The sequence below is a fragment of the Nuphar pumila genome, chromosome 5 (assembly GCF_984573655.1).
Source record: "Nuphar pumila chromosome 5, dmNupPumi1.hap1.1, whole genome shotgun sequence".
In the NCBI taxonomy this organism is placed as follows: Eukaryota; Viridiplantae; Streptophyta; class Magnoliopsida; order Nymphaeales; family Nymphaeaceae; genus Nuphar; species Nuphar pumila.
The window spans coordinates 11,786,926-11,812,766 of NC_143253.1; the positions used below are offsets into that span (position 1 = coordinate 11,786,926).

The following is a 25,841-nucleotide window of genomic DNA, read 5'->3' on the forward strand; positions in this document are numbered from 1 at the left end:
GTATAATCCGGTTTTAAAACTGGATTATGGATCTGCCACTGACAGAACTGGGTCCAACTTACCTGGATCCGATCCAGAGAAAGATTTTCAGATTCAGGATCTAAGACCCGAAGATCTGTATCCGGATCTGACCCGGATCGATATCATGGGTCGATATGGGTCACTAGATCTGAGTCTGAACCGCAACCCGATCCAAAAGAACTTAGTGGATCGGATAGGATTCCAGAAATCCAAAACGAATCTCACAGACCCGGCCCGAATCCAAAATCATAACGGGTCGGGATCAAAAGGATTTGGGATCCATTATCTGAGAACCAGATCCAATCCAAAAAGACCTTTATGGATCGGGTCGGGTAATATGGATTGAATCCACTTATAGACCCCATCCAGACCCAAATCCCCGCGGGTCATGGATCTTTACATAACTGGGTCCCCACCCAAATCCCTGATCTGATCCAGATTACCTGATAGATCGGTTCGGTTGGGGAGGGTCCAAATCTGAACTTGGACCCAATTCAATTTCTTATGGGTCGATGCAAACCGGGTAAGGGCCGGGTCAAGACCCGACCCAAGAGTATGAATACTCTTTACGATTTAGGGTTTCGAAAAACCCCAAATCGTCTCCGCTTCCTCTCTCTCTCTCCCTTTCTCAGCGAGCGCCATCACCGGTCCGACGATCTGACAAACAAATGGTCGCCGGCGGCAGCCTCCACCACCCATCTGCGGTCGACGGTGGGGAGGCGCTACCTCCGGCAGTCCAGTACGCCGTAGAAGGAGGCAATGTCGGCCATGGACAACGACAAACCCAGTGACCAACCAGTAGCGCCCTACAAGGGAGAAAGCGCAGCGGATGAAGCCCCGTCCGGCGGAGAAGACCGGTCGGACGAGCATAGGTGCAGTTGGAATTGTGGGCCCATAACCCATTGTTGGGTTCAACCTGCGCATAAAAGAGAATAGCAAGAAGGCGTACCTGATGCCGCCATCGATGAACCGAGATCGGTGGCTGGTGGTGGCAAACGGAGTAGAGGAAGCCGTTGGTGGTGGATGGAGTAGAGGAAGGCTTCACTCCTCAGCCAGACTGTTGCCTTCCACGAGTGTAGGCCACTGGATGCAGTCGGTGAGCAGGATCACTGTTCCCTCACCGGATGGAAAAAATCCCGAATGAAAAGGTAAGGGATATGACCCATGTTTCTCTCCTGTTTTTCCTCTGTATCTGCCATGATAAAGGGGTCGCTCATGATACCCCTTTTATAGGCACAGAGTGGGAACAATTTTCATAACCGTTCTCCCCTGATTCTGTGCGGGTTTAACAGAAGGAACACCTTCCATGGGAGAGGGTTACCCACATCGTGGGTAACCACCACCAACGCGGTGGTTTATCCCAACAAGGATTCCACACACATAAGATGCGACGATTGAGAATTCCCTACGAAGCTAAAGCCCCTTTGTGATGGACAACCACACCAAGTCTGGCATCGAAGGTCATTGGGCTTTCAGGGCTTGGAACATAAAATTGTACTCCATCGACTTCACAGTAATCCCCCTTAGGAAAACCTTCTAGCATCATGAATTGCGTTGGAGCTAACAATTGCTCATATCTCTTGGAAGGGAGGATGACTTTCAGACGAAGGTCGTTCAAGTCTTTCCTAATAGCCTCCTTGATTGGTTCCTTCTGCAACTCTGTTCTCCCCTCCACCACATCCGCCCATGAGAACTTAGGGTTATCTTTCTGCTCGTTCAATCCTCCACATCCCTGAAACTCTCGCCCCTGGATCACATGCCTATCACCTTCACCTTCCGGTGGGGGATGCCCCTGGGATTCCACTCAGACCCTTCCTATCGCTGCTTCCACCAGAGAGAACACCGGCGGTGGTTGAGCATCTCTGAGCTCGACATCGAGGCCCGTGGCAAACTCATAAGAACTGAGCCTTATGGGTTTGTCAACTTTGTGGGTATAGTTGACAAACCCATTAACTCAAAAAGTGGTTGTGCTCCAACTAGTGAATTGGCAAATTAATTTGCATGATTCAAGAGTACTAATCTCTCTCTCTCTCTCTATATATATATATATATAGGTAGCTATTCCCTTCTCTCTCTCTCTCTCTCTCTCTCTATATATATATATATATATATATATATAGAGAGAGAGAGAGAGAGAGAGAGAGAAGGGAATAGCTACCTACAACATCCTACTGCGATCAAAGGGGGGGGGGGTTAAGTTGTTTTCCCCAAATCTGACCGTACAAATATGTTAGGCATGGTCGATTTGATAGGAAACAACATTTGTATAATGTTTTTTTGATAAAAAATGACTTTTAATCCTTGAATATTTATGATATTTATAGAAATTTTATACCATCAATTTTCAAACCTTATAAAAACATACCTGTGAACGATACAAGAGTCTATTCCTATAAAATCAAACGCAGAACACATCTGTATTGTCAGATTCGAGAAAAATACAGAAAAAAACCCTTAATAAGCCCCGTAGTTAGCCGTAGGCATGGATCAGTGTGCAGCTACTCTCTACTTATATATATATATATATATATAAAGAATAAGTCGATTATTTATTTATGCATTTAAAAATACATGAGAACAAGGATAATTCTATCCCCAAAGAAGCTAGATCACTTGTTAGGACTCTTAGACAAAAAATCATAATTTTATGATACTAAAAACATGTTTTGCCTCAAATTGATTTAAGTACAACGCTTTGAATATTTTAGTGTCAAGTTTTACTGCAATATCAATTGTATCTTTCAAAACAAATCTGAGCATTGGAGCCTGAAAAGTACATCATCTAAGACATGCTGTATACCGAGTAAAATGTGGTGAAAGCATCAGTTGATTCAGATCAAGGAAAAAACCATGGAACTATGATTTTTGAAGTGTGTAATGATTGGATGATCTGTGAGAGAGAGAGGCCCATTCATTAGGACCCCATTTTGATGTGGACACATTAGATCTACTCTCCCAAAAAAAACATAGTAACAGGTGTTATTGCTTTGTCAAAAAAACCATAGTAACATGTGTTTCCATGGATCATGGAATCTTCTAATGAATTAGTCTGCTACCCTGAAAGAACACTAGTTCTAAAAAACGCTTGAGGATCAGATACTGGATATGCAGTGTAGCATTTAACTGAGATGGAATCCTATGTCATTCACTTGACAGAGCAAGACCAGAGAGAGTCCTCTGAAGATGGGTTCATCATGCAGTGAGTTGTAAAAAGGAGGGGGGAAAACATTGGTTGTCAACTTTAGGATAACATCACTACTAGTATTTTTTAATTTTACAGGCACAGAAACGATTCTCTAATGGAAGCATGCACTATTTCGGTTAACCACAAAAAGTGAGGCATGCTTTCCAGTCATGGCAAAAATTAGTAACCCTAAGCAAAGATGCAAAATTGTTCAACAGCCAAGGTTCACATAAAGCCACACAATGAAGGACCTATCACTTAATCATTTCATGAATAAACTTTGTTTCCTTGTATGATAAATAAGCCATCTGACCTATCACCTGAAAATAACCACCAAAACAATAGCAGCTTAACATTGAGAAAAGTTCTATAACAAAAACTGGAAAAGGAGTGTTTTTTTACCAAAGATTTTCATACTTTTTTGCTAATCTTTCCAGTTATGCCAATCATCTTTGTGGTTAGAACGCCTAGATGCAAGGCCCTTAGATGAGAAACTCTGGACTGGCTTTGAAGATGTTACTGGAGCCTCTTCATCATCCCAGTTATCATCCCAATTGTCATCCCATCCATCGCCGTTTATAGATTCTGCTCTCCCTCCACTTGAAATTGGCAGGTCTGTGTCCAACTGTTGGTACTTAATGTTGCTACGACTGTCATGCCTTCCCCGCAGTCTGAAGAACATCCAGCCTCCACAAATGAGCACTGCAGCAACCAACGATAAGTACATGATAAAATTTGGTGTTATCATTTTGATGTAAGGGTATTGTCTTGAAGATGGACGTTTGCTGATTTCAGTGAGAAATATGCCCCGGAGGTTGAGAGCACACTGGCCATCTCCAGATGTCAGCAACAGTATTGTGTTGTTGACGTCGGTGTCATTATTTCCCAAGGAAACCATCACCTGAACATGACAAACGCAAGAAAAGTTTCAGCGGATAGAAAGGTCACAAGAGTCTCTTATGTTTTATCTTTGTTTTTGAATGGCAACCAAGGGGATTACCCACTCAAGAGCAATAAGCACACTCGAACAAATAATTTAAATCCTGGGGTTAAAAGACAAAAAAGCCTAAATCTATTTCAGCCTATCATAATAAAAAAAAGAAATACAAGGACTAAGTGAAATATATGAAAAACCATGGGCTTCATGCGGTTAGCACTATCTGTTTAGAAGCCTTGAATTGGAGTGTTGCAGTTTACCCAACACCCCCTGCCTATGTCACATGGATATGTCTGTGGATACGGGGGACACTTTTTGTCATGTTTATAATATGACTAATATGTAAGGAGATACAGAACAGTAGTCAAAATAAAGTATCCAAGTGAAATAGGATCATACAGATGTGGATACGGGGAGACACAAATTTATCATGTTTCCAATATGACTAATATAAGGGCATACGGAACGGGAGCCAAAATGGAGTATCCGTGTGACATAACCCTGTCTTGTTTGGGAGCAGTGCATTGCGGTTTCCCCAACACCCTCTACTGCAATAGGGCTGTCAAAACACTGTGTTAGGGACAGAGTTGACAACCAGAACACCACATTTCAACACCATTGACAAGAGGATTTTTTTGGCAACTCCATCCCTTACACCACATTTTGACCACACCATATTTTGGCAAAATTACATCTTGGTAAGAAATGGAAACAGTGCTTCCATCACAATGCAAGGCTCCCAAACAGAACCTTCAAAAGGAATGCTTCATTAAGATGGTAGAAATACAACAGCCTTTTAGATTTATAGAGCACCAGGAAATCAAATGCATAAAACTCACTTTACAGCTAGCTTTGCAGCAACATTTTCTAAAAGCAGCTTTAAAGCGAACATTTGAATATGATAGTTATACCTTATCATCTTCTTTCTCTTTGAGTTGGACTGTTGTTTTTTCCAGCTGAGCAAAACTTGGTGCTGAAATCTTGATGGTAAGTGCTTTTGTACCTTTATTCTGGATCAAGAGTGAAAGATGTGGCGATTCTGGCAACAGAAATTGGTTTCTCAGGAAAAAGCTGACCAAGTGGAACAAGTGCTTGAGCAGAACACTGTAACATGAGCTGACCAAATAAAGGAAAAAGAAAATCCAAAAGAAAAGGCTTACCAAAGATGATACTTTTAAGAAAGTAAGTCAGTCAATTACATGCATTGTACATCAAATTGTAACTCATTTTTATATCCAGGACCCAGTAACAGAGCCAGCATAACAACTGCATATTTTTTACTTCAAAATACAAAAATATAACAGTTTCAGTCTTCTTCATCTTTCCCTTTATCACAAATTCAATAAGTTTATTTAGCATGAAAATAGGTCAGTAACTTTATTCTGTCCTTTAATAACTGATTTATTTCTAGTTCTATTTTTGTGTCCGGTTATGAATGCATGCATAAGCTTATGTTACTATATGCAACATCCAGTGCTGCCTTTGTTTTCATGGAAGACTGATTCCAATAATCAGTACTGATAGCATTTCATCATTTAGCCATGGGTCAAGCTGACATATACCAGCAAAAGATGTACCCTAAATTAAGCAAACACCTGAAGGAAATCACATATCATAGTGAATCGGTTGGCAGATACTTTGGTACTTAACCTATGCTTAGAGTTGTGTCATACTGGCTAAAATCATGGCATTTTCATGAGCAATGTAACTTCTGTGGCCTGAGAGTCATTCGACTATTATTCCATTAACCAACCACAGTTTTTGTGTACATAAATGTCCTTATTTATTTTTTATAGTTGTTAGGTCAGTGTACAAAAATGTATTTATTGATTCTTATTAGGAGCAATTTTATCACCTTTCTAAACTTTGTCATTTCATGTGTCTTTATCTTTCACTAGCAAAATATATGTCCACAAGTGCAAACTAAGCTAGAGAGAGAAAGTGGGGGGAGGGGGTCATTACTCTATTACGATCATTCTAATAAAAAATTTGTTTTGATGGTTTTTATTATTTTATATTAATAAAATTTAATGATCCAAATCTAAGAAAAAAAGACTTAATATCTGTCAGCCTTAGCCACTAATGAAGATTTTACCTTTTTACACTCAATTGTGTATCTTTGTTGAGTTATAGCAAGTTACAGCCAATAGTATTCTAAGGCTGCATCTAAGCTAAACATAATTTCTTTGAAATTGTAAGCCAAGTTTAAGCCAAAAAAATAATCAGTTTCTAACTATTCTGGGTTATTTAGTTATTTAACTTTCTTTAATTATGTTAATCATGTAGTTTCTAAGATTTACCCACTGCATATGTTTGTTCCAATGAGGGAAAGTCAGGTCTCTTCACAATCTCGTATCGGAATCCATATCAGAAAGGCTCAGGATACGGGTGCATCATATTGTATTATATCCTATTTTAAGATATGGGAGAAAAAACACTTACATTTTGCAATAAATAAATAAATAAATAAATAATAAAAACAGAAAATATAAAAATTAAGAAAAAAATGTAAGACCAACAGCGCATTTAACGCTAAAAAAGGGTTAAAAGCAAAAATGAAGAAATATATTGAAACAACATAAAAAGAGAGTTTACCCTCGGTTTTGGTGCTTCAAGCCCTCTTCCAACTTTAATCTCATACAAATCAAACTCTTACGGTCTGATTTTGAGGATTAAAGGTAAAAAAATCATTAGATAAGACAAAAATGGGTGAGATTTGAGGTGAATCACTAAGGCTTAGATACAATAAAAACCTTATTTTTAGGGTGAATTTGATCTAAAAAATTTGTGGGTAGGCTTAAAAATGAGGTTTGGAAAGGGAGAACACAAAAAAAGGGGTCAAAAAATGACCCATGTGGCTTAAAAATAACCCCGATAAGTGGTTGGTCGTTACTTTTTCGGCTTCAGAAAAGTAAAAAAATAAAAACTATAGTCGACTAGTAAAATATGGGGTGTATTGTACAATACATCTTATATCGTGTGATATGGTCTGTACCAGACCGATAATCGGAATGTTTGCGATATGTGTCATCGTTTTGGTTTATCTGATGATACTTCGTATTGTACGATACTGATAACACTGGTTATTCACATTAATGGTGGGTTATGGTCTCTTAACCCGTACTAAGAAGGGATCCTTTTGAGAGGAGTTACGGAAAATTGGGGAAAGCATGACTCAATCCTGGTGCATATTTGGTGACTAATTCCATTTTATACCTGGAAGGCACCAACACTCCTACAGATGGCCAAGCTGGGCCAAACAATTCAGATTGTTTATAGATATTTGTTGGTTGATTGATATACTGGTGAGTGGTAGTAAATACTCATGCCAAAGAACTGGACCAAACCTTGCATGAGGAAGCTGGGTTGGGCTTTAGTGTCACAAGAGATCATTGAAGCTCATTCTGACATTTCAGGTTTCATTAACCTCAAATCCCTCTCTAATCACAATGCAGTTGTATTGAAATAGGATCACTTTTTAAAGGAAAGAGAAGGTTCTGTATCGAATGATGGTGGATGAGGATAATGAGTTTGTGAATTTGCATCCTAGTGGTGTAACCTGCCTGTTGGGGGTCATTTGGACTAGTTTCAAAATTGTGACAACTCTAAAACTAAGTCTTATTAGAATGACTCGAGGAGAAAGATGAATCTATGTTCCACCTAGTTAAGGAGTGGGAAGAGGAAATTCTTAAGCTGTAAGCAAGAAGATGTTTTGATAGATCCCCTTAGAGATGGACAAAAAATTAAAACCACCCTTTTTCCAAATAAATGAATGGTGGACCACATATGAAATTGAATGGAAGCAGTGATCTTGCATACATTGGCTCAACGTGTGGGTTGAACTATCTTTTGTTATAAAATTCTCCACAATGAAGGCCCAGATAACCATATGGTTGGTGAAATTCAGTTCAATAGGAACTATTAACACTTTTTTCCAATTCAACATTGTCCTGGTAGTAGTGATGAATTAGAAAGGGTCCTTTTCATCCTAAATCACCTATTTTTGTATTTTTAAATCTCAGCATGTCCTAAACGTCAATGAATGGTAAAGGATGTGGCTCAAATGACCCAGCATGAAAATATTGTAAATCGATGGATTTAAGGACACCTTTGAAAGGGATAGTAAAGTGTAACTTTTGTGGTTTTGTAATACATGGTGGATCATATAGATTTAAATGTCACATCATAGTCCATAACAACTCAATTATGTACTTATCGTATTCCCTCTGATGCTCTTGTTGAGCTTCTTACAAGTCTCATAGAAAATGATAAAAAATGCACAACTACATGCAACATTCGTCGAAGAAAAATTGTCAGAAGTTGTTCTTGATTCAGAAGATGAAGATGAATCATCAACATCTCAGACTAGTGGATGTTGCAGCAAACAGAGAAAATCATTGAGTTGATACATACATATATTGATATATATGTATTTTTTTTAGCTTTTATTTGTAACCTTGTATGGTCTTTTTTTGTCTTATCATCATGTTATGTAAAGTTGTAAATATTTTGACTTTGGTATGTAGTGATATTTTATTTTAAATTTTCATTAATTGCATTTGTGAATTATGATAATTAAATTTCGCAATAGTTGAACACAAGGTTGTAAGTATCGTATTGTTACCCGTATCGGTTGGGCTCAAAGTAACACCGTATCATATTGTATCATAGACGTATAGTAAATTTTCAATAAAAAACTTCCAAAAAATTCAAAAAAAATAGCAAAAATTCAAAAATATCATAACACATGAAACAATGATGAATTGCACAAAATACAACCATAAAATCACATTTATGTCTCTATGAGCTACATAAGGCATCATCAAACATCAACTAATATAGAATCATAGATAATATTGCATGCATATCTTACAAGAACAATGCCACAAGACTCATACTTTCATATTACATAAACGTAAGCAAAATAACCAAGTTTATGAAATACGATCCAAAAAAAAGTGATATGTATCATAGTACGAGTATCGTACAATACATCCGATACACGTACAATACACACCTGTATCAAGATACGAGTGTGTATCATATCGTTTTCCCCAAAGTAATGATATGTATCGTACTGTATCATACGATACAACATTGGTTGAACATGTTGATGACCCAGTGTGACAGTTTGTGAGGTTGTTGATGATTTCGGGGGGCATAATACTTTGATATGCATATTATATCATGTATTGATTTATGAGGGTTTGCATCGCATTAAGCAGCACATTGTTCAACAACCTGGTACACCAGTGCAACTCTGCATGCGAGCTCTATATGACGTACGTATTTTCATACCCATCAATTTGGGTAAAATATATGAAAGGAGAGAAGCAAGATTACAAGAATTGGCACATGCGCAGAGCATTCATGCACTGACACAATGAAATATCGATAATGCATCAGATGAAGAGCAACATGAGGCATAAGTTGCACAACAAGATGCCATTTCCGATTATGAATGCAAGGTTCGTTAATAAAGACGATTGACGAGTCTTGCTGTTTTGAGTCTTTTGACTTTTTTAGTCATGTAGTGAGCTATGCAGTTGTAGTGAACTTGTATGTTAGTGATGAGTTGTTTTTTGTCTTTTAACTTTTGTAGTTAAGTAGTGAACTATATTTCTATGTTTTATCATTTCTGTTATTGACTTTATGTAATGAATTATTGAACTCTATTTCATGTTAATGACATGTCAATAGTTTATGTTTATTTTTATTCGATTACTTGTTTTTTATTCTTCTACTAATTCTTAAATTTATTTTTTTCTTGTATTCTAATTTTTATATTTTTTTTCTTAATTTTAAAAGTTTTCTGATTTTTTGTAAACTTTTTATAAAATTTAAGTGCTTTTTCTCCAGTATCTTATGATACGATACAATATGGTAAGATACACCTGTATCCTGAGCCTTTATGATACAAGTTCCGATAAGTTATATTTCTTTCTTAATTTTTATTTTTTTTGTGATTTTTTTACAAAATTTAAGTGTTTTTTCTCTTATATCTTATGATATGATACACCCACATCCTGAGCCTTTCTGATATGGGTTCCGATACGATATTTACAACATTGTGAACAACCCTCATTTGAATCCAAATTCAGCCAAATTGTAACAGAAAAATATCTCAACCTCAAGCAATGCTCAGTGAAAATATTCCTTCACATCACCAATACTCCTCCAAATCTGCAAGTTTCAGTTTCATATGTGCAATTGCATTCATGTCATAAGAGGTTTTCCGCTGATCTCTCTATGGTTTTCCTCTTTGCCTCCATAATATCCACCACGTCCAAATTGTTCTATCTATCCAAGCCATTCAAACCCCCAATATTCCAAATGCTTAGCTTCATCTATCACTGATTGCAAAGTTCCTATATTTTATGGTAAGATCCTCTATCAGATTATACAGAATTTGGCGAGACTTCAACTCTCCCATCAACTTTTTTTCCCTTCTTCCTAGATCTTTTATGGTAAGATCTGTTAAATTGTAATATCAAATCAATGTTATTATATATATATATAGGAAGATACATGCACATATATATATATATAATATATTTATTTATTTCTTGCAATAGTCGTAGGGGTAGTTTAGTCTTTTTACACATTCATTTTTCAAATATGTTGTAATTATTTTTTTTTTTTTTTTTTCTTTCCTTTCTTTTTGTAAAAGGTAGTGTACACCTTGGAGGGGCCCACCATCTAGTCGTTGGGCCCCTTCCAACGGTCACATTTGTGACCATTGGAGGGGCTCCAACGACTAGAAGTGGAGCCCCTCCAAGGCCTCCACTTCCTCTATATAAAGGGGTATTCCCCCTCTTGTAAGTTTAAGGCTTTGCGTCAAAGCCCAAGTGTTTTTCAATAAAGCTTTTTATTCTTTTTATGCCTTTGTGCATTTGTGAGATTTAGTGAGTTGTGCTTTTGTGCACAAGTGTTCTAAGAAGTGCTTATTGTGCATGTGTGCACGTGTTTATCATCAAGAATATTAAGGTCTTGATCATAGTATCTTGTTAAGGATACTTTCACATGGTCTTCCATCAGATTATACAGAATTTGGAGAGACTTCAACTCTCCCATCATCCCTTTTTTCCTTTTTCCTAGATCTTTTATGGTAAGATCCCCCATCAAATTATACAGATTTTGGAGAGACTTCAACTTTCCCATCAACCTTTTTTCCTTTGACCAGCACAACTCCCCTTTATAGCCTCTTGGATCTTGCTTTCCAATGAAATTCTGAGTGCCAGTATCTTGCCCTTGGGAAGATGGGTGCCCATAAGATCATGTCTTTAAGATGATACTGCGAATAGGGCACAAATCTAGCACCATGTATGCTATGCAGAGTTCTGAATTTTTGTCCCCAATCCCTATAGCTAATTCTTTTGGATCTACCATTTTGCTACCCTTGATCATCTTCTCAATGCCATTGAAGACTCACTACTAAGGATGCACAGAGCCGAGTTTGAGCCAAGCATAGGTTGGCTCGGCTCGGCTCGGCTCGAATAAAAAAATAGCCATTCAAGCTCGGCTCGAGCTCGAGCCGAGCTTGAACAACTTTTGTCCAAACTCAACTCGAGTCAAACTCAAGCTTCGCTCGGCTCAGCTCAAGTCGAGCATTTTTTATTTAAAAATAAAATAAAATGCACTGAAAACATTGGGTTTTGAACTACTCACCTACTTCGTAATAGGCTAACACCTTACCCATCTGGGAAAGGCCATTTGATGTGTTAGATTTACAAACATAAATTATACATATACTATACTTTGTGCATTATATAACTATGCAAACCAAGCTTAATCAAACTAATTAAGCTCAACCGAGCTTGATTGCCTGATCAAGCTCGGTTCGTTTATGTGTACCGAGCTTGAGCTTGTGTTCAAGCTCGGCTCATTTATCTACCTGAATGAGTTCGAGTCGAGCCCAAGTTAGCTCGGCTCGTTGTGTATCTTTGCTCACTACCAGATGATCAATGTCAGCCCTGAAAAAGGGCTCTACGAGGGCCCTTTCTATAGGATGTACATTGAGCCTATATAAATGTTCTATATGGTTTTATATATATAAAATCCCAAAAATCACTTCCCGCTCCATGTCCAAAACCAAAAAAGTAGTTTTATGATCTTAATCAGTACAGTTGTGGACCCATACCACAATCTAAACCCATTCAGAACCTTTAACAAGTAAGATTTCAATTGAGGCTGAACCCATATAAAGGTTCAATTTTGTAGTGGGTATCAAGTCCCTCCATCTGACAATGCAGCATGTCCAAACATCGAGCAAAGAGATGCCACCCTGGACAGCCACCATGAACAGATCCAAGACCCCTTTCCTACAGTGCATTGTTGAAATTTGTTGTTCGACTTCCTGGCAGCCGAAACTCCCTCTTGAGTATCACTCCCTTTCTATCCATACATTCCCTATCCTCAAACCTTTTGTCAAGGAGATTGGGATGAGAACCTATATATATCTGCCAACAAGAGTCAATAAGCATTGCTATCTCACTAGAAAAGGGTCTTGGCATTCTCATGTTGACCTGAAATGAACCTGACTCCTCCCTCATAGTTGGCTTGTACCTCTGAGCAACTATTAGGTTAGAGGTTAGTTTTCACCCTGCAGGACCCACAATGCGAGCAATATGGCCAGGCTCTGAAGTTTAGCATAATGTAGCAAGTCCACCACTAGTCCCTACTCCTCTCTTTGTTTCTATTGTTCCAGTTTATTTCATCCATAAAGAAAGTGAATGCAGAGAAACCATCATCTAATATCAAGGGCTTCTCTCAAGATAAACTTTTTGATGTCTTCTATCTGTAGGGAGCCAATCACCAGGAAAGAAACCAGATCTTAAGGGCCTATAAGATATTAAAAAGCAAACTATTAATAAGCAACTAAAGCTAAGTTTATGAAAGGAAGATGGAGAGATGAAGAATATCTGAGGCAGCAGTAGTAACCAAAACCATGGAATGTGCTTTGGGATTGTTTATTAACATTTCATATAAATAACGGTTTCAGGTTTTGGCTGATTACAAAACTGCCACTGACGCAACATACATATGACATCCATAAAATCATCAAGGTTAACAAAAGAAGAAACAGAAAATGCAAGTATATCATAACGGTCAAATAAAGACTTAAGTACCCATAAGTGTAAAATAACCAAAATATCATTCAGAGATAACATGTGCTAACACCGATGGTTAAAATTCAAGCTTAAAAAGGTCTGCACTGATTAAAACAAAACTTATAGCCACCAAGTGGGTGATGCCGATGGAAGCCCAAATATCAACCAACAATTTTGCTAGTTTTGGTTTTCTGTAATATTTCCAAGCCTCGTTCAGATGATAAGATTCTCCGTTTAGAATGCAGGTGTAGCTTAATTCGACAAGAGTTAGATATTCAACGATTGCATGATAGAAAAGTTGAGGAGACAATTGATATAAGCTGATTTATTTCGATCCTGAATGCAAAACTAGAAAATGTACCCAGTGCCCTTTCATTGCATTTGGAAAATATGCTGGTAAGTCATAGGCACCAAATCAAGTACAGGAATATAAAATGAAATTTTATCATGAAAAGAAAAAGATCATGACAATTTCTTGATTTTCATCATCATCCGTCAATGACTTATTCAAGTAGCTCTATCTTTCAACACTTCAATTTGCAGAATAAATGCCTATTATGTTGCACATTATCCTTTTCTTCTAAAAGACATCTAGATATATTACATATCAACACATTTATGAAGTTTGTATCAGATCTTAAAAAGAATTGGACCTATAGAAGTCTTAATTAGACAACAAAATCTCCCAGGACATACATGGATATGCTAACCACTATACTCAGTTATTTTGGCTAGTTTTGAAAGATAGCTTATAACCTATGTCACATAGGTGCGAGTGTGGATGCAGGTGTGGTGATGCAGCACTTTAAAAAACTTGGGTGTGGGGGTGCAGGGAGAGTATATATATTAACACTTTTAAGTTAACACTATCATATCATCAAATCATCATGCATAAATTCATGAAATAAATGAAATTAACAATCTACAATTGCTATTCCTCATCAATAAATAATAACACCACATTGGTGCTATATATATATATATATATATATATATATATATATATATATATATATATATATATATATATATATATATATATATATATATATATATATATATATATATATATATATATATATATATATATATATATATATATATATATATATTATAAAACTGGACTTGGTTAGGGTTAACTGAATCTACTTTTAGACAAAAATGAACCTCAGTGTGGTTGACTTCACCGGACACAAAGGAAGCCATGTCCAAGTGTCGCACCCACACCGGCACCCTGTTAGAAGAGTCCATGTTACATAGCATATAACTAGGCATCACCAGTTCCAGCAGAAAGGATGTCCATAGGGATGCACCAGAACCTGTGTTTGAGCCCTTGTTTGAGCACTAAATTCAACAAGCTGAGCTTGAGCTGGAACTTAGGCTCATTAAAGCTTGATAAAGCTCAATTAGGCTACATAGGTTTTTTTGTTTAAAATGTGCAATTAATCTATTTAGGTCCTATAGAGTTTTTGTTGCAAAAAAACAAAGAGAGTCCTGCCCTAATGGGTGGGAACTGGGATGTGAGCTCAAACAACCCAAGATCGGCTTATGTGCGGCCTTAGATGCCCATAGACTTAATTCCGTCTACCACAATGATGCATAATTCTTGCATGGTGACCATGTGGAACTATAACAACTAAAACACCAGTTTTGCAGAAAGATAAAAACAATCAGATCATCAAAGGCACCAGAGAAAGCATCAGTTATACCATTTCCAGGAACCCTAAGACAAGCAATCAGCTTGTTCTTCTCATCGATGCACCTATTAGACGTATCGCACTCCTCTGCACCAGAATTATCTTTCTTAGAAGGGTTATCTGATGTATATCCACCCCTTCTCTTCTTCTTTTTATGCACCGCTTTATGTTGTACTTCTTCACGTGTATCACCAGTTCTATCACTTGTTTCAGAATCATCTATTGGCTTCTGTTCTTCGGTTGCAGAAACCTTATGTTTGTGAACCGGAAGTGTATCTGCAGGAACCGATTTATTGGTTGTTTTTATAATTTCATCAGGCTTTCCATTTTCTTTTCGGGGCGAACGTTCACGGTCCCTTATTTCAATCCCATTTTCAGCAGTATCATTCCCACTCAGTTTTAGATGTTCCTGAACTTGTTCTGTACGATTCTTCATTTGTTCAACCTCCACTTGCGAGGAATTTATTTTCCCAACTTGAATATCATGCTTTATATCGTCACCTTCGCCATCAAAAGTTGAATTGCTATGTGATAATGGAACAGAACCGCTGTTATTAAGAGGCGTTGAACCGGACTCTTTATGTAATTCTGAACCGGCGTTATCTTTTGGATCCTTGCCATCAATCTGCAGTCAAATAAAACCATGTCCATAAAACCACTGCAACTGTCCACAAAATCTACAAAGGCCAACTGATCTTATTTTTAAAAGACAAGCAGCTACCTCCAAGTCCGCTCCATGAAATTCCACTAGACAAACGAGTAGCAGAAATGCAACCACAATCCCCCTTTTCCCCATCTGATTAAAAGAAATCCAAAGTCTCCTTACATTGGTATCACAAATTATTGCATTTCCTGATACACAAAACACAAAGATAGCGAAAACGAATTAAAGTTTTGCACTTGGACACAAATTAACAGGGAAACAAAAGGAAAAACAAAACTAAACTCGTTACCCATTTCAGAAATTACAATGAAGTACAACTCTCACCACCATGATGAGCAAGAAGCATAAAATCAGGCCTCAATTTTTTCTATGCACTCTGTCAACCAAACATGGACAAATGCACTAGCCGCATAACCTTAACCTTAATCCGAACATCGAATGAAAAGAGGAAGGAAGAATGTGAAAGCTGAAGAATTTCTATTATTACCTTCGTTCTCAAGCAAAGGATTGATCCAACGAGTACATTTTCAGAGAGAGAGAGTGATGCCATCACCAAATCTCCATGTGGTGATCTTTTTGTGGTAAGAAAAGAGAATCGGGGCAAACAGCGGACGGAAGCATCCCTCTCTCTCTCTCTCTCTGTGTGTGTGGGGGTGGGGGTGGAATGGAGACCAATGATGTCAAAATCGGTTTATGAAACGAATCGGTTTTCGAAAAAATAAAACAACAAATTATAGAAAACACAAAATCAGCTGATTCAGGTTGTATCGGTCCGATAGTCAAGGGTGTAATGGGTATCGAGCGTCTCTCCATATCGCTCATGTATTTTCTCGCATCTTGCTAGTGGACTTTTGCTCCTAAGGATGTCAACCGGTTGGATTCAGGTCGGATCTAAGCATTACCCAATCTGACTTCATCAGATCTGAGCAAATCAGATTTGGATTCAGATTTGAAGTGGGATGGAAAGAAGATAGAACCGAAACCAGATCAGATTAGTCCAAGACCTAATATTTACGCTTAATCGGATTCAAATTGGGAATTCAATGAAAAATTAATACTGAATCTTAATTTGATTTTTAATTGGATCTAGATTTATCTACCAAATCCAACTAATTGGATTCATCGAAACAGAAATCGGGTTACATCCAACCCGTTGACATACTTATTTGCTAACCACATAAATCACGTGTCTTCTATTGTTTTTTTTTCTTCTCTCTATCTTGCAGTTTGGATCACTGACAAAAGTTAAAAACGGCAAAATCTTGGCAGTCCAAAATCTCAGGAGATTTTGAAAATTTTTATAAATCTGGCATTTTTTTGGCAAAATCTTGGGAATGAAAAATAAAAAAATAATAATTTTTATAAGAAAATATAAATAAAATACATTTAAAAATAAAAATCTCGAGGGTTTTCATGATAAATATCTTTTAAAAATATAAATATCACAATATTTGTCACGATTTGAAAATCTCATGCAGGCAATTCCTCACTATATATCGGCAATATTTTTACAAATATTGTGATATTTATCACAGAGGTTTGGATAACAGTCAGGGTGAGGGAGCCCCATGGAATTGAAACCCATGTCAATCCTTAGGTCAGTAGAGTAGGACTCCAATTAGTTTGAACTATTTTATTCAACTGGGAGTAGGGATGCAAACAATTTGATTTTGGGTTTGGGTATGACCAAAATCAAATCCTACTAATCAGGTGTTGGCTAAACGGATTCAGATTCCAATTTAGATTCAAATAGTGAAAAGTGTTTTTTACATGTAATCAGATTTGAATATCCATTAAATCCGAATATTCGCAGGATTCTACAAGAAAAGAAAAAAGAAAAAAAATCAAAACTATATTTGACTAAACAGAGTGGAATTTAGTAAGATATTGGATAAAATTTGATCCATTGACATGTCTAACTTGGAGAGACTTAGTTTTTTTTGGAAGAAGATAGAGCTTGGCAGCCTAAGTGTGGCGACATGGTGCCTAGCAATATAACATTTTTTTTCAAATTTACCTTTAAATTTTAAATAAACTAGACTTTTTTTTCGACAGAGAAAGCTGGGGTTAGTCCAACCCCTACCTGTTTATTAACTGAAAATAAAAAAACAACTTTACAATGGGGGAGTCCAATCTGGACTCATATCCTGCCACTGGTGATCGATAACAGTGGTAGCCATATACGAGCAAGAAATTGGGCTAACCCATTTCTTGAGGAGTAACCATATTGCCACCGATCCCTCAATATGCTGAAAATGTTAAGCTTGAGCCACTGAAATGGTGGTGGATACCAGTTCCCCGCGATTGACCAGATTCTTTAATTGTTTATATTTTGCTACCTAGGGTCCCATTTGATTAGAGAAAAAGGAGAAGTTGGGAAAGAAGGTTCTTGGCTTCCTCTCTCTCTCTCTCTCTAACACCGTTTTTCTCTTTGGCTCTTTTGTTTTTTTGCTACATTTCTTCAAGTCTATGGTGCTTCCACTTCATTGACTTCAACGAGCTGTTTTCCTGCAGGACCGGCTTACTACTAATCGGTTTCTCTGTTTCAGCAGATCTGTTTTTATGCAGAAAATGTTGTTTCTTTCTGATTACTGTTTTTTCTTCTTCTCTGCACTCCAGATGTGGGTATAGCAGATTGCGTTCCGTTTCTCTGTTTTTCTGCTCTATACTGATCTCATTCGGCATCCCAACGATATCTCATCGTAGGTGCGTCACTTGCTGAGTGCATGATATATTCTTTAAAAAAAAAAGACTTCAAAGTTGGTTTGGTCGTTACTTGAACTCATTGGTTTGTTTAGCAACCAAATGTTAAATGAAACTTTCAATGAAATGTGGGAATGCCTATTCTTCAACAAAGATGAGTATTCAGACGTTCAGCAAGCAAGATTCAATTGGAATATGTTTTATGATATGTTCATTACAAGCTTATAGAATAGAAGAAACTCTCACATTCGAAAATACAAATGCACAAAACAAGGGCAACAAGTGACCCGTAAACAGTATAAATTGTATTGAGCAAGAAACGGGTGATTGACAAAGATCAATTTTACAACAACAATCTCATTCAAGATAAAAAATACAAATGCACAAAACTTTCTCACCACATGTTACTATGACATTGTGCTACCTGTTTATTAATCTTCTTTTCCTATGATGATTATTTATCAGCACAAAATAGAATCTATGAAAAAATGTTTTTAAGCATTAAAAAAGTACATTTTTTTAAAAATGATTTAGAGCAATGTTGTCATAATGGTATCAGAGAATCGGTCAATTTCGATTCTGAATCTAATCAGGCTGAATCGACCAAATTTTAACCAACAGTGTGTCAGAAAAAAATATTTAAAAACTAGTTTAAACAACTTTTAAAATTTATTTAAAAATAAGCCGAATCAACTCAGTTTCATATTGTTTTTTAACGATACATAGATCAGCAGATTCAGGACGATTCTCAATGATACTGACAACATTGATTTAGAGTAAAAAAGTTACTTTTAAATTTTTAAATAGATTCCTACGTTGCCTGTGTGACCCGTCCACAAGGATGGGTTGTTTTCTAGTACAATCTGGTGAATAAGGCTATGTTTGGGAGATGGTAATTGAACGCATTTGACATAAATGAGTTGGAGGGGAAGGGAAAGAAATGAATTTGGAGAAAATTAGAAGAATCCGTCTTGTTTGGCAACAACTTCAATTCTTTCAAATATTCAAGATGCCCAATTATTTCAAGGTTCAATATACCCAATTATCTTTTATCCTCTTTCTTGCTTGGAAACAATAAATTACATATATATAACAAATAATGCAAATGAGGATTGATAATTGCAAGATTACCATCCTTGTTTACTAGCTAGGAGTTTATCATTTCAATCAGAATAATTTAGGGAGCGTTTGAATGTCAAAAAACATAATTGAATCAAACAAATTTCTTATTTGTGTTGCACAATTATCCTTAAAAAGTGAAGATAAATAGTGGGACCTTACGGGTTTGACTATTTATATTAGATAAATGAATGCACACGGCCATTTATCCATGCATTCATGCACCTTTAAGGCACTTTTGGAAGTGAGAAAATAGTAAGAAAAGTGAAATATGAAAGAAAAAGTTATAACTTTTCCAACCGTTTCAAACAAAAGAATTTTTTTGAAAGGCAAGTTTTTCTAAAAGTCTGATTTTTTATAGAAAAAAATCCTCCACCTGGAAGCGAGATAGAGGAAAATTTTCTATTAATTTTTTTTTTTTGCATTTGGGTAACCATTCACCCACAATACATTTCATTTCATGAGTTGCTATAAGAAGAACTTCCTCTATTTCATCTTCCTCTCACCCACCACCATTTTTAGGTCTCTCGCTCATTTTTTCTCACATTTTCTACTTTGTTTTTCTCATGCTACACAAACAAACATTTTTTTTTCATTTGAAAAAGTTATCATATCAAAACTTCTCATAGGCAAAATTTTCCTTTCCTATGATAAATTTTTTCCCCACTAAATTAAGTTAATCTTTTCATTGTTTCCTACCATAATTGACAAACTTTGCAAGTCAGCTCATTATTTGGTCGAGTCATCCCATATCGGCTCCTAGTCGTGTAAAAATATTAGTAAGACTCAATAATAGATTAAATTCAACCTAATAACCGAGTCTCATCTAAACACTTTTTTTTTCTTTTCTATGTGTAGCTGCTTACGCCTCAGTTGCAAATGACAGGTGGACGTGTCAGCACCATTCACTACAAGAAATACTGTTTTTACTAGCGCAGTTTAAAACAGCGCCAGTAAACTTTGTTTTTTTAAATTATATATTTCCTGTTCTTAATTAACACTATTTCTTTTTTAATTTTAATTGAGAGTATGAGGTGTTCTTCATGTATTATAAAGACAATTTACTCTCTTATCGATTGGTGATTGTCAGTTAGCTATATCATTGTTTTTTGTTCTTGTATTTTTAGTTTGTAAGTTCAAATCCAGATGCATTTCGTAATATATATATATATATATATATATATATATATATATATATATATATATATATATATATATATATATATATATATATATATATATATATATATATATATATATATATATATTCTGTTAGATGAATCTGGCTAAGTTGCCAGGTCTGATCACACCAGGTCCATTTAGATATAGGCCCACGTACAACCAGGGCCAATTGGGTGGCCAGTGAGTCTAAGCAGAACCTAGTCCAATTGGGTTGCCAGGTTGGTTAGACTTTGCCTATACCAAGCTAAGATTTAGCTGAAATTAACTTTATAAAAATAGTTCATTTCATGTTTCTCTGTTCATCTTCACACATTACAGACAACCAGACATGTAATTATCAGTGTATGATTGCAGGATTGCATAAAGAATCAGCTAATGGGGACGATAGGTCTTCTTAAATTGAGAACGGTAAATGAGAAAGTTGTATTGAACTACCAAGGCAGTTATGTACAGGTCTGCTAATATCAAGTTATCTAAATGTATGTGTATATTACAGCTAATGTGCACCATTGGCTTTGTTTTAAGCATTTTGGCAAATCAACTTTTTATAAAGAAACAACAGTAACACATCATTCACATTAGAGAAGTTATAGAGTAAAAGGGAATGTCAAATAAAAACTATAGGAAAGTAAGAACATACTTTTGAGATGCCACCTGAAAATAGTGCAAAGGAAAAGTCATCCCTCTGGTTGATCAATTGAAGTCAGTAAGCATTTCCTGTGAAGAAGTGTTCACAAATCATAAATACCATGGCTCATCATAGGAGATGCAATTCTAATGGAAGAGAGAGAGAGAGATAGAGAGAGAGAGAGAGAGAGCGAGAGAGAGAGTATTGTAAACACACATGAGCTATATGGTGTGGGAGTTTCTATTGCACAACAAGATTTCTGAGACATAATCAACAAGAATACGCAATTAAGTAAATTGGCAAAATAATTCATAGGATTTTCAACTATCTATACAAGGAAGCTACTGCATAGAAAGAAAACAGAGCAGGCAGGAACTGAATGCTCTATTTTGTCTGTGGGTATACTCTCGCTCCAACTTGTAGCATTCTATTTCTGCATTATATTTTGTCTCAAGTGGAGATGACATTCTGTCATGCCTTAGGAGGATTCCAAACAAAAAAATCTTTTCTGAACTTAGGAGATTAGTTGCCATGTGATCACAAATATCCAGGGCTAGCACAATTATTATTTAACATTGTCTCAACACGTATTGTCTCAAACACGAATCCGGTCATTTCAACCCTAAACTCATTATTTCAATTGAATGCTTGTGCACAATCAATTATAATCTCATTACCCCAAAACAAACGAATCATAAATATGCAATCTAGTATTAAATAAAATACAAGCAAACCAATCAATATATATATATAACCTTAATTTATTAAAAAAAACATATGAAACTCAATTTTTATCTTAAGTTTTGGGGTCTTAAAGACAAGAAAAGTTAACTAAAAAGTTATTGCAATGTTGCCGAAACACTTAAGATAAAATGCCCAAAAATCATAGCAAGGAGAGGGAAAAAAGGGTTAGTGTTCTAATGAAAAAAGAGGTAAGGTTCTAACAAGAAAAAAACAACTGTCAATGACTTTATATATGAATAAAAAAGCATGTGAAAGTAAGAACATTGACACATTAAAATATATTGACATTACAATAATGATAAGTTCATTTACAACACATATTTATAAATGTCAGACATACATTTGTGAACGTACTTTCAAATTTTATATGAGTTTTTAATTAAAGAAGATTCACATGGTATCTGCACAAAGGACATGACATTCACAAATGTGTGATGCCAATCAACTTTACTGGAATCAGAAAACATATGAAGGTAAGAATATTCACAATACATATTTGGGAACATCATATATACATTTATAGACATACTTCTAAAATGTAAGCAAATTTTTAGTTAAAAGTTCACATGACGTCTTCGCAAATGTCAGGATTGTTGCAAATATATAAAATGTATCTGCCGAGCTAAAACTTTTAAATTCTAGAAGGTTCAAAAGATTCACGCATTTCATATGTGAATCTCCTATGTTGAGATTCAAGTTAGCATATTCATAAATACTTTATGTGAGTATGCGAAATGTTTATGCAAATATTTTTTTTATTAAAATGTTGCAGCCTTTGGATAATGTAAGTATCTATCGTCGGTTCGCTTGTGTGAATGGTAAAAATGTTATGAAAAATTGAGAATCAGAATTTTGAGCATGGAGAGCATTTTGGCAAATTGTAAAGCATTTTCAAAATCATGCCGGACAGTATGGTCATTTTTCATTAAAACTATGCATTAGTAAGCATCACGTCACCTTGTGTTGGGACATTGCAAGTTCGAACCCCAAATGGTATCATTGTATAACTGGTAGGGGTCTGCCTAACCCCAACTTTCTCTGTCTAAAAAAAAATGTGTGCAGGAATGTAACGATAAAATTTATAGCCAATAGCAAACCTATGCATAATGAGAACCGTTTAGAACAAACTAATACATGTAATGATTTCTGTTTGGAAGTTTAAAGATGCCGAGGCCGTACAAATGCCTCCTTTTGAGGAACGAGCCTTATCATATAGTAAAAGAAATATGATATTTGATGTTCTCATTTGCATGCATAATGTTAATTCTTGTTTAGTTTGATAATTTTTTTGTTTTTAATAATTTAATTATTTGTTCACGACGCATATCACAGATTTGAGGTTTACGCCTTGCCTCGTCATAGGGATGTCTATGTGTTGGACCCGGTTCTAAGGTGCAAAGAGTCAGACACGGGCCGGACCATAGTAGATCCAACACCAAATCCAAAAGGCAAATTAACAGTATATCTGAATCTGAATTATATATACGGAGGAGGTATGGTTTAATCTGAAATCCAAAATATATATGTAAAAAAGGCTAAAAATAAGCACTTCACATGTAAAAAATTGCAATTGGATCAGATTTTAATTTGAATCCAGATTAGATCTGACCTATGTACTGATCCGAATATGAAAATAGTCCAGATAAAATTAAACAATCTCATCCAAATGCACATTTGGCCTTACTTTAGGGATCTGTATCTAGAAATAACATGTCAGGTATAGGTCAGATACCCGATTATATCCAATATAGCTATTGGCACCCATACTCTCACTGGTTCTAAGCATTTGATGAGTGTCTCTTAATTGGGTCTTAGCTTAATCGGATTTCGATTGGAATGGGAAAAAGGCAATACCATATCCGGATTTGATTAGCTAATCAAGTATATCCTAAGAGTAAATAGGCAAGATAGTTCACTGGATTTGGATAAAAAACTGCATGTAAATACCGATCTGAATATTAATTGGATTCTATTTGTTTTACACAAATGGACTAATTAATCGGATGTAGGTTTGGTTGGACATCAAACCCAAACCCGATTCATTTACATCCATACTTATCATGACTTATCTCACCTGATACCCATTCATCATTATATATTTTTTATTAGTTTCTGCGACGTCAAAACCTCATCTAAACTCTTTTCAGAACACAACATGATACTCCTGAAGACCATTTCGAGTAAAAAGGTCAAAGAGGTTGACCTAACAAAAAAGTCAAATGTAAATGGAATAGAGTATAACCATAAAAAAAATTTAATAATAAAAGAAAACCCTGGGCGATAACCAGGTCACTTAGAGGGCGTTTGTGGATTCCATTGCCGCGGAAATGGAATCGGACTCCCCCCCACGGGAACCGTTTCCGTGGAAAACCAACCTCTGGCATGTAAAACGATACACCATCTATCGAGAGTTTTCTGCGAACACTACAAGAAAAATGCTACTTAGCGACGGAAATTTGCGACGGATTTTTTCCGTCGCCAATTTGCGACGGATTAGCGAGTGAAAACTATTTGTCGCTAACGTTTGAAATATTTGCAAAATTAGCTACGGAAATATCTCCGTCACTAAAGCCGTCGCTAATTAGCGGGGGATTAGCGACAACATTTTTTCGTCGCCAAAAACACTACAAAAAGGCTAATTAGCGATGGAATTAGCGAGGAATTTTTTCCGTCCCTAATCTGTCGCTAAGTAACGACATATTAGGGACGGAAAAATTCCCTCGCTAATTCCGTCGTTAATTTTCGTCCCACCTGAGGCGCGAAATTTTCCCTCCCTCCGTTCAGAAATTTTCCTCCATTTTGTTTTTTCCTCCCGTTCGATTTAAATCATCCCCACTTGACGACTCACACAAAGAGTCGATCCCCACCTATGGAGAAGTCGCAGATGGAGCCGTTGTGGCTTCGCCGGAGCCGAGACGTCAAGGGGGCGACAAAGAGGAAGCTGTTGTTGGGGAGCCACTGGAGCCTGCCGGAGTCGCGAAGATCCACGCAGAGTCGCGAAGCGCCTGTCGGAGTCGCGAAGAGCCCGCCAGAGTCGCGAAGAGCCTGCCGGAGTCGCGAAGATGCCGTACTCGTTGCTCCTCCCCCTGCAGCTCGCGAAGATCCGCGCGGAGTCGCAGCTGAAGCTGAGCGCCCCCGCCGTGAAGCTCTTCAGTTGGTTCTCGTAGCAAACCTGGAACTTGAAGAGGAGCTCCCCCCGGAACGCGCCCCCGCCGTGAAGCTCTTTGGCTGGTTCTCGTGGCAGACCTGGAACTTGAAGATGAGCTTCCCCCGGATCCGCGCGGAGTCGCAGCCTGCCGGAACGCGCCGGTTCTGTGAAAAAAAATTGCTCCTTGTCGGAGAATGCGCCGGCTGCGAGCAATTTTTTTTTTAATTTTTTTTTTAAAAATTTAACGTCGGATTAGCGACGGATATTATCCATCGCTAATTTAAAATAGCGAAGGACTCACGATGGATCATATCCGTCGCTAATTTGTCGCAAATTAGCGACGGATTTAGCGACTAATAAGTTCTGGCACTACTTAGAGTCGAAAAATTCGCGATGAAAGTTTTTCGTCGCTAACCTGTTTAGCGACAGATTAACGATGGATTAGCGACGAATTTAGGTCGTCGCTAATCCACAGGTTTCTTGTAGTGGAAAACACAAGTTTATGTTGTTTGTGTTGTCACTGTGGACCTCCCGGAAACGCACACCCATTAATGCGTTTTTGAGAAAAAACAACCTACTTTCCGTGACACACAAACGCGCCCTTAATGAGCGCGCCCACCTGCCTGGGAGGTAAAACTGATCTGGGCTGTGGACACAGCCACCCAGCCTTTATACGTCCCCCAACTGTGGTAAAGCAACGGCAG

The 25,841-nt window shown here is 36.9% G+C and overlaps 1 protein-coding gene across 2 annotated transcripts; it reads right to left on the minus strand.

Annotated features, from left to right (window-relative positions):
* Positions 1-3,264: 3,264 nt before the first annotated feature.
* On the minus strand, positions 3,265-16,237 carry LOC149836794 (uncharacterized). Of its 2 annotated transcripts, XM_090007121.1 has the most exons (7): positions 16,101-16,150; positions 15,903-15,987; positions 15,671-15,801; positions 14,962-15,574; positions 5,054-5,181; positions 3,623-4,106; positions 3,265-3,525 (listed from the first exon to the last, which is right to left on the minus strand). In XM_090007121.1, exons 2-6 carry the CDS (start codon positions 15,904-15,906, stop codon positions 3,630-3,632), a joined length of 1,353 nt encoding a protein of 450 aa, XP_089863247.1. In that variant the 5' UTR covers positions 15,907-15,987; positions 16,101-16,150; the 3' UTR covers positions 3,265-3,525; positions 3,623-3,629. The 2 variants fall into 2 exon arrangements, with proteins under 2 accessions (XP_089863247.1, XP_089863248.1); XM_090007122.1 differs by lacking the exon at positions 15,903-15,987 and having other exon boundaries at positions 16,101-16,237.
* Positions 16,238-25,841: the final 9,604 nt, after the last annotated feature.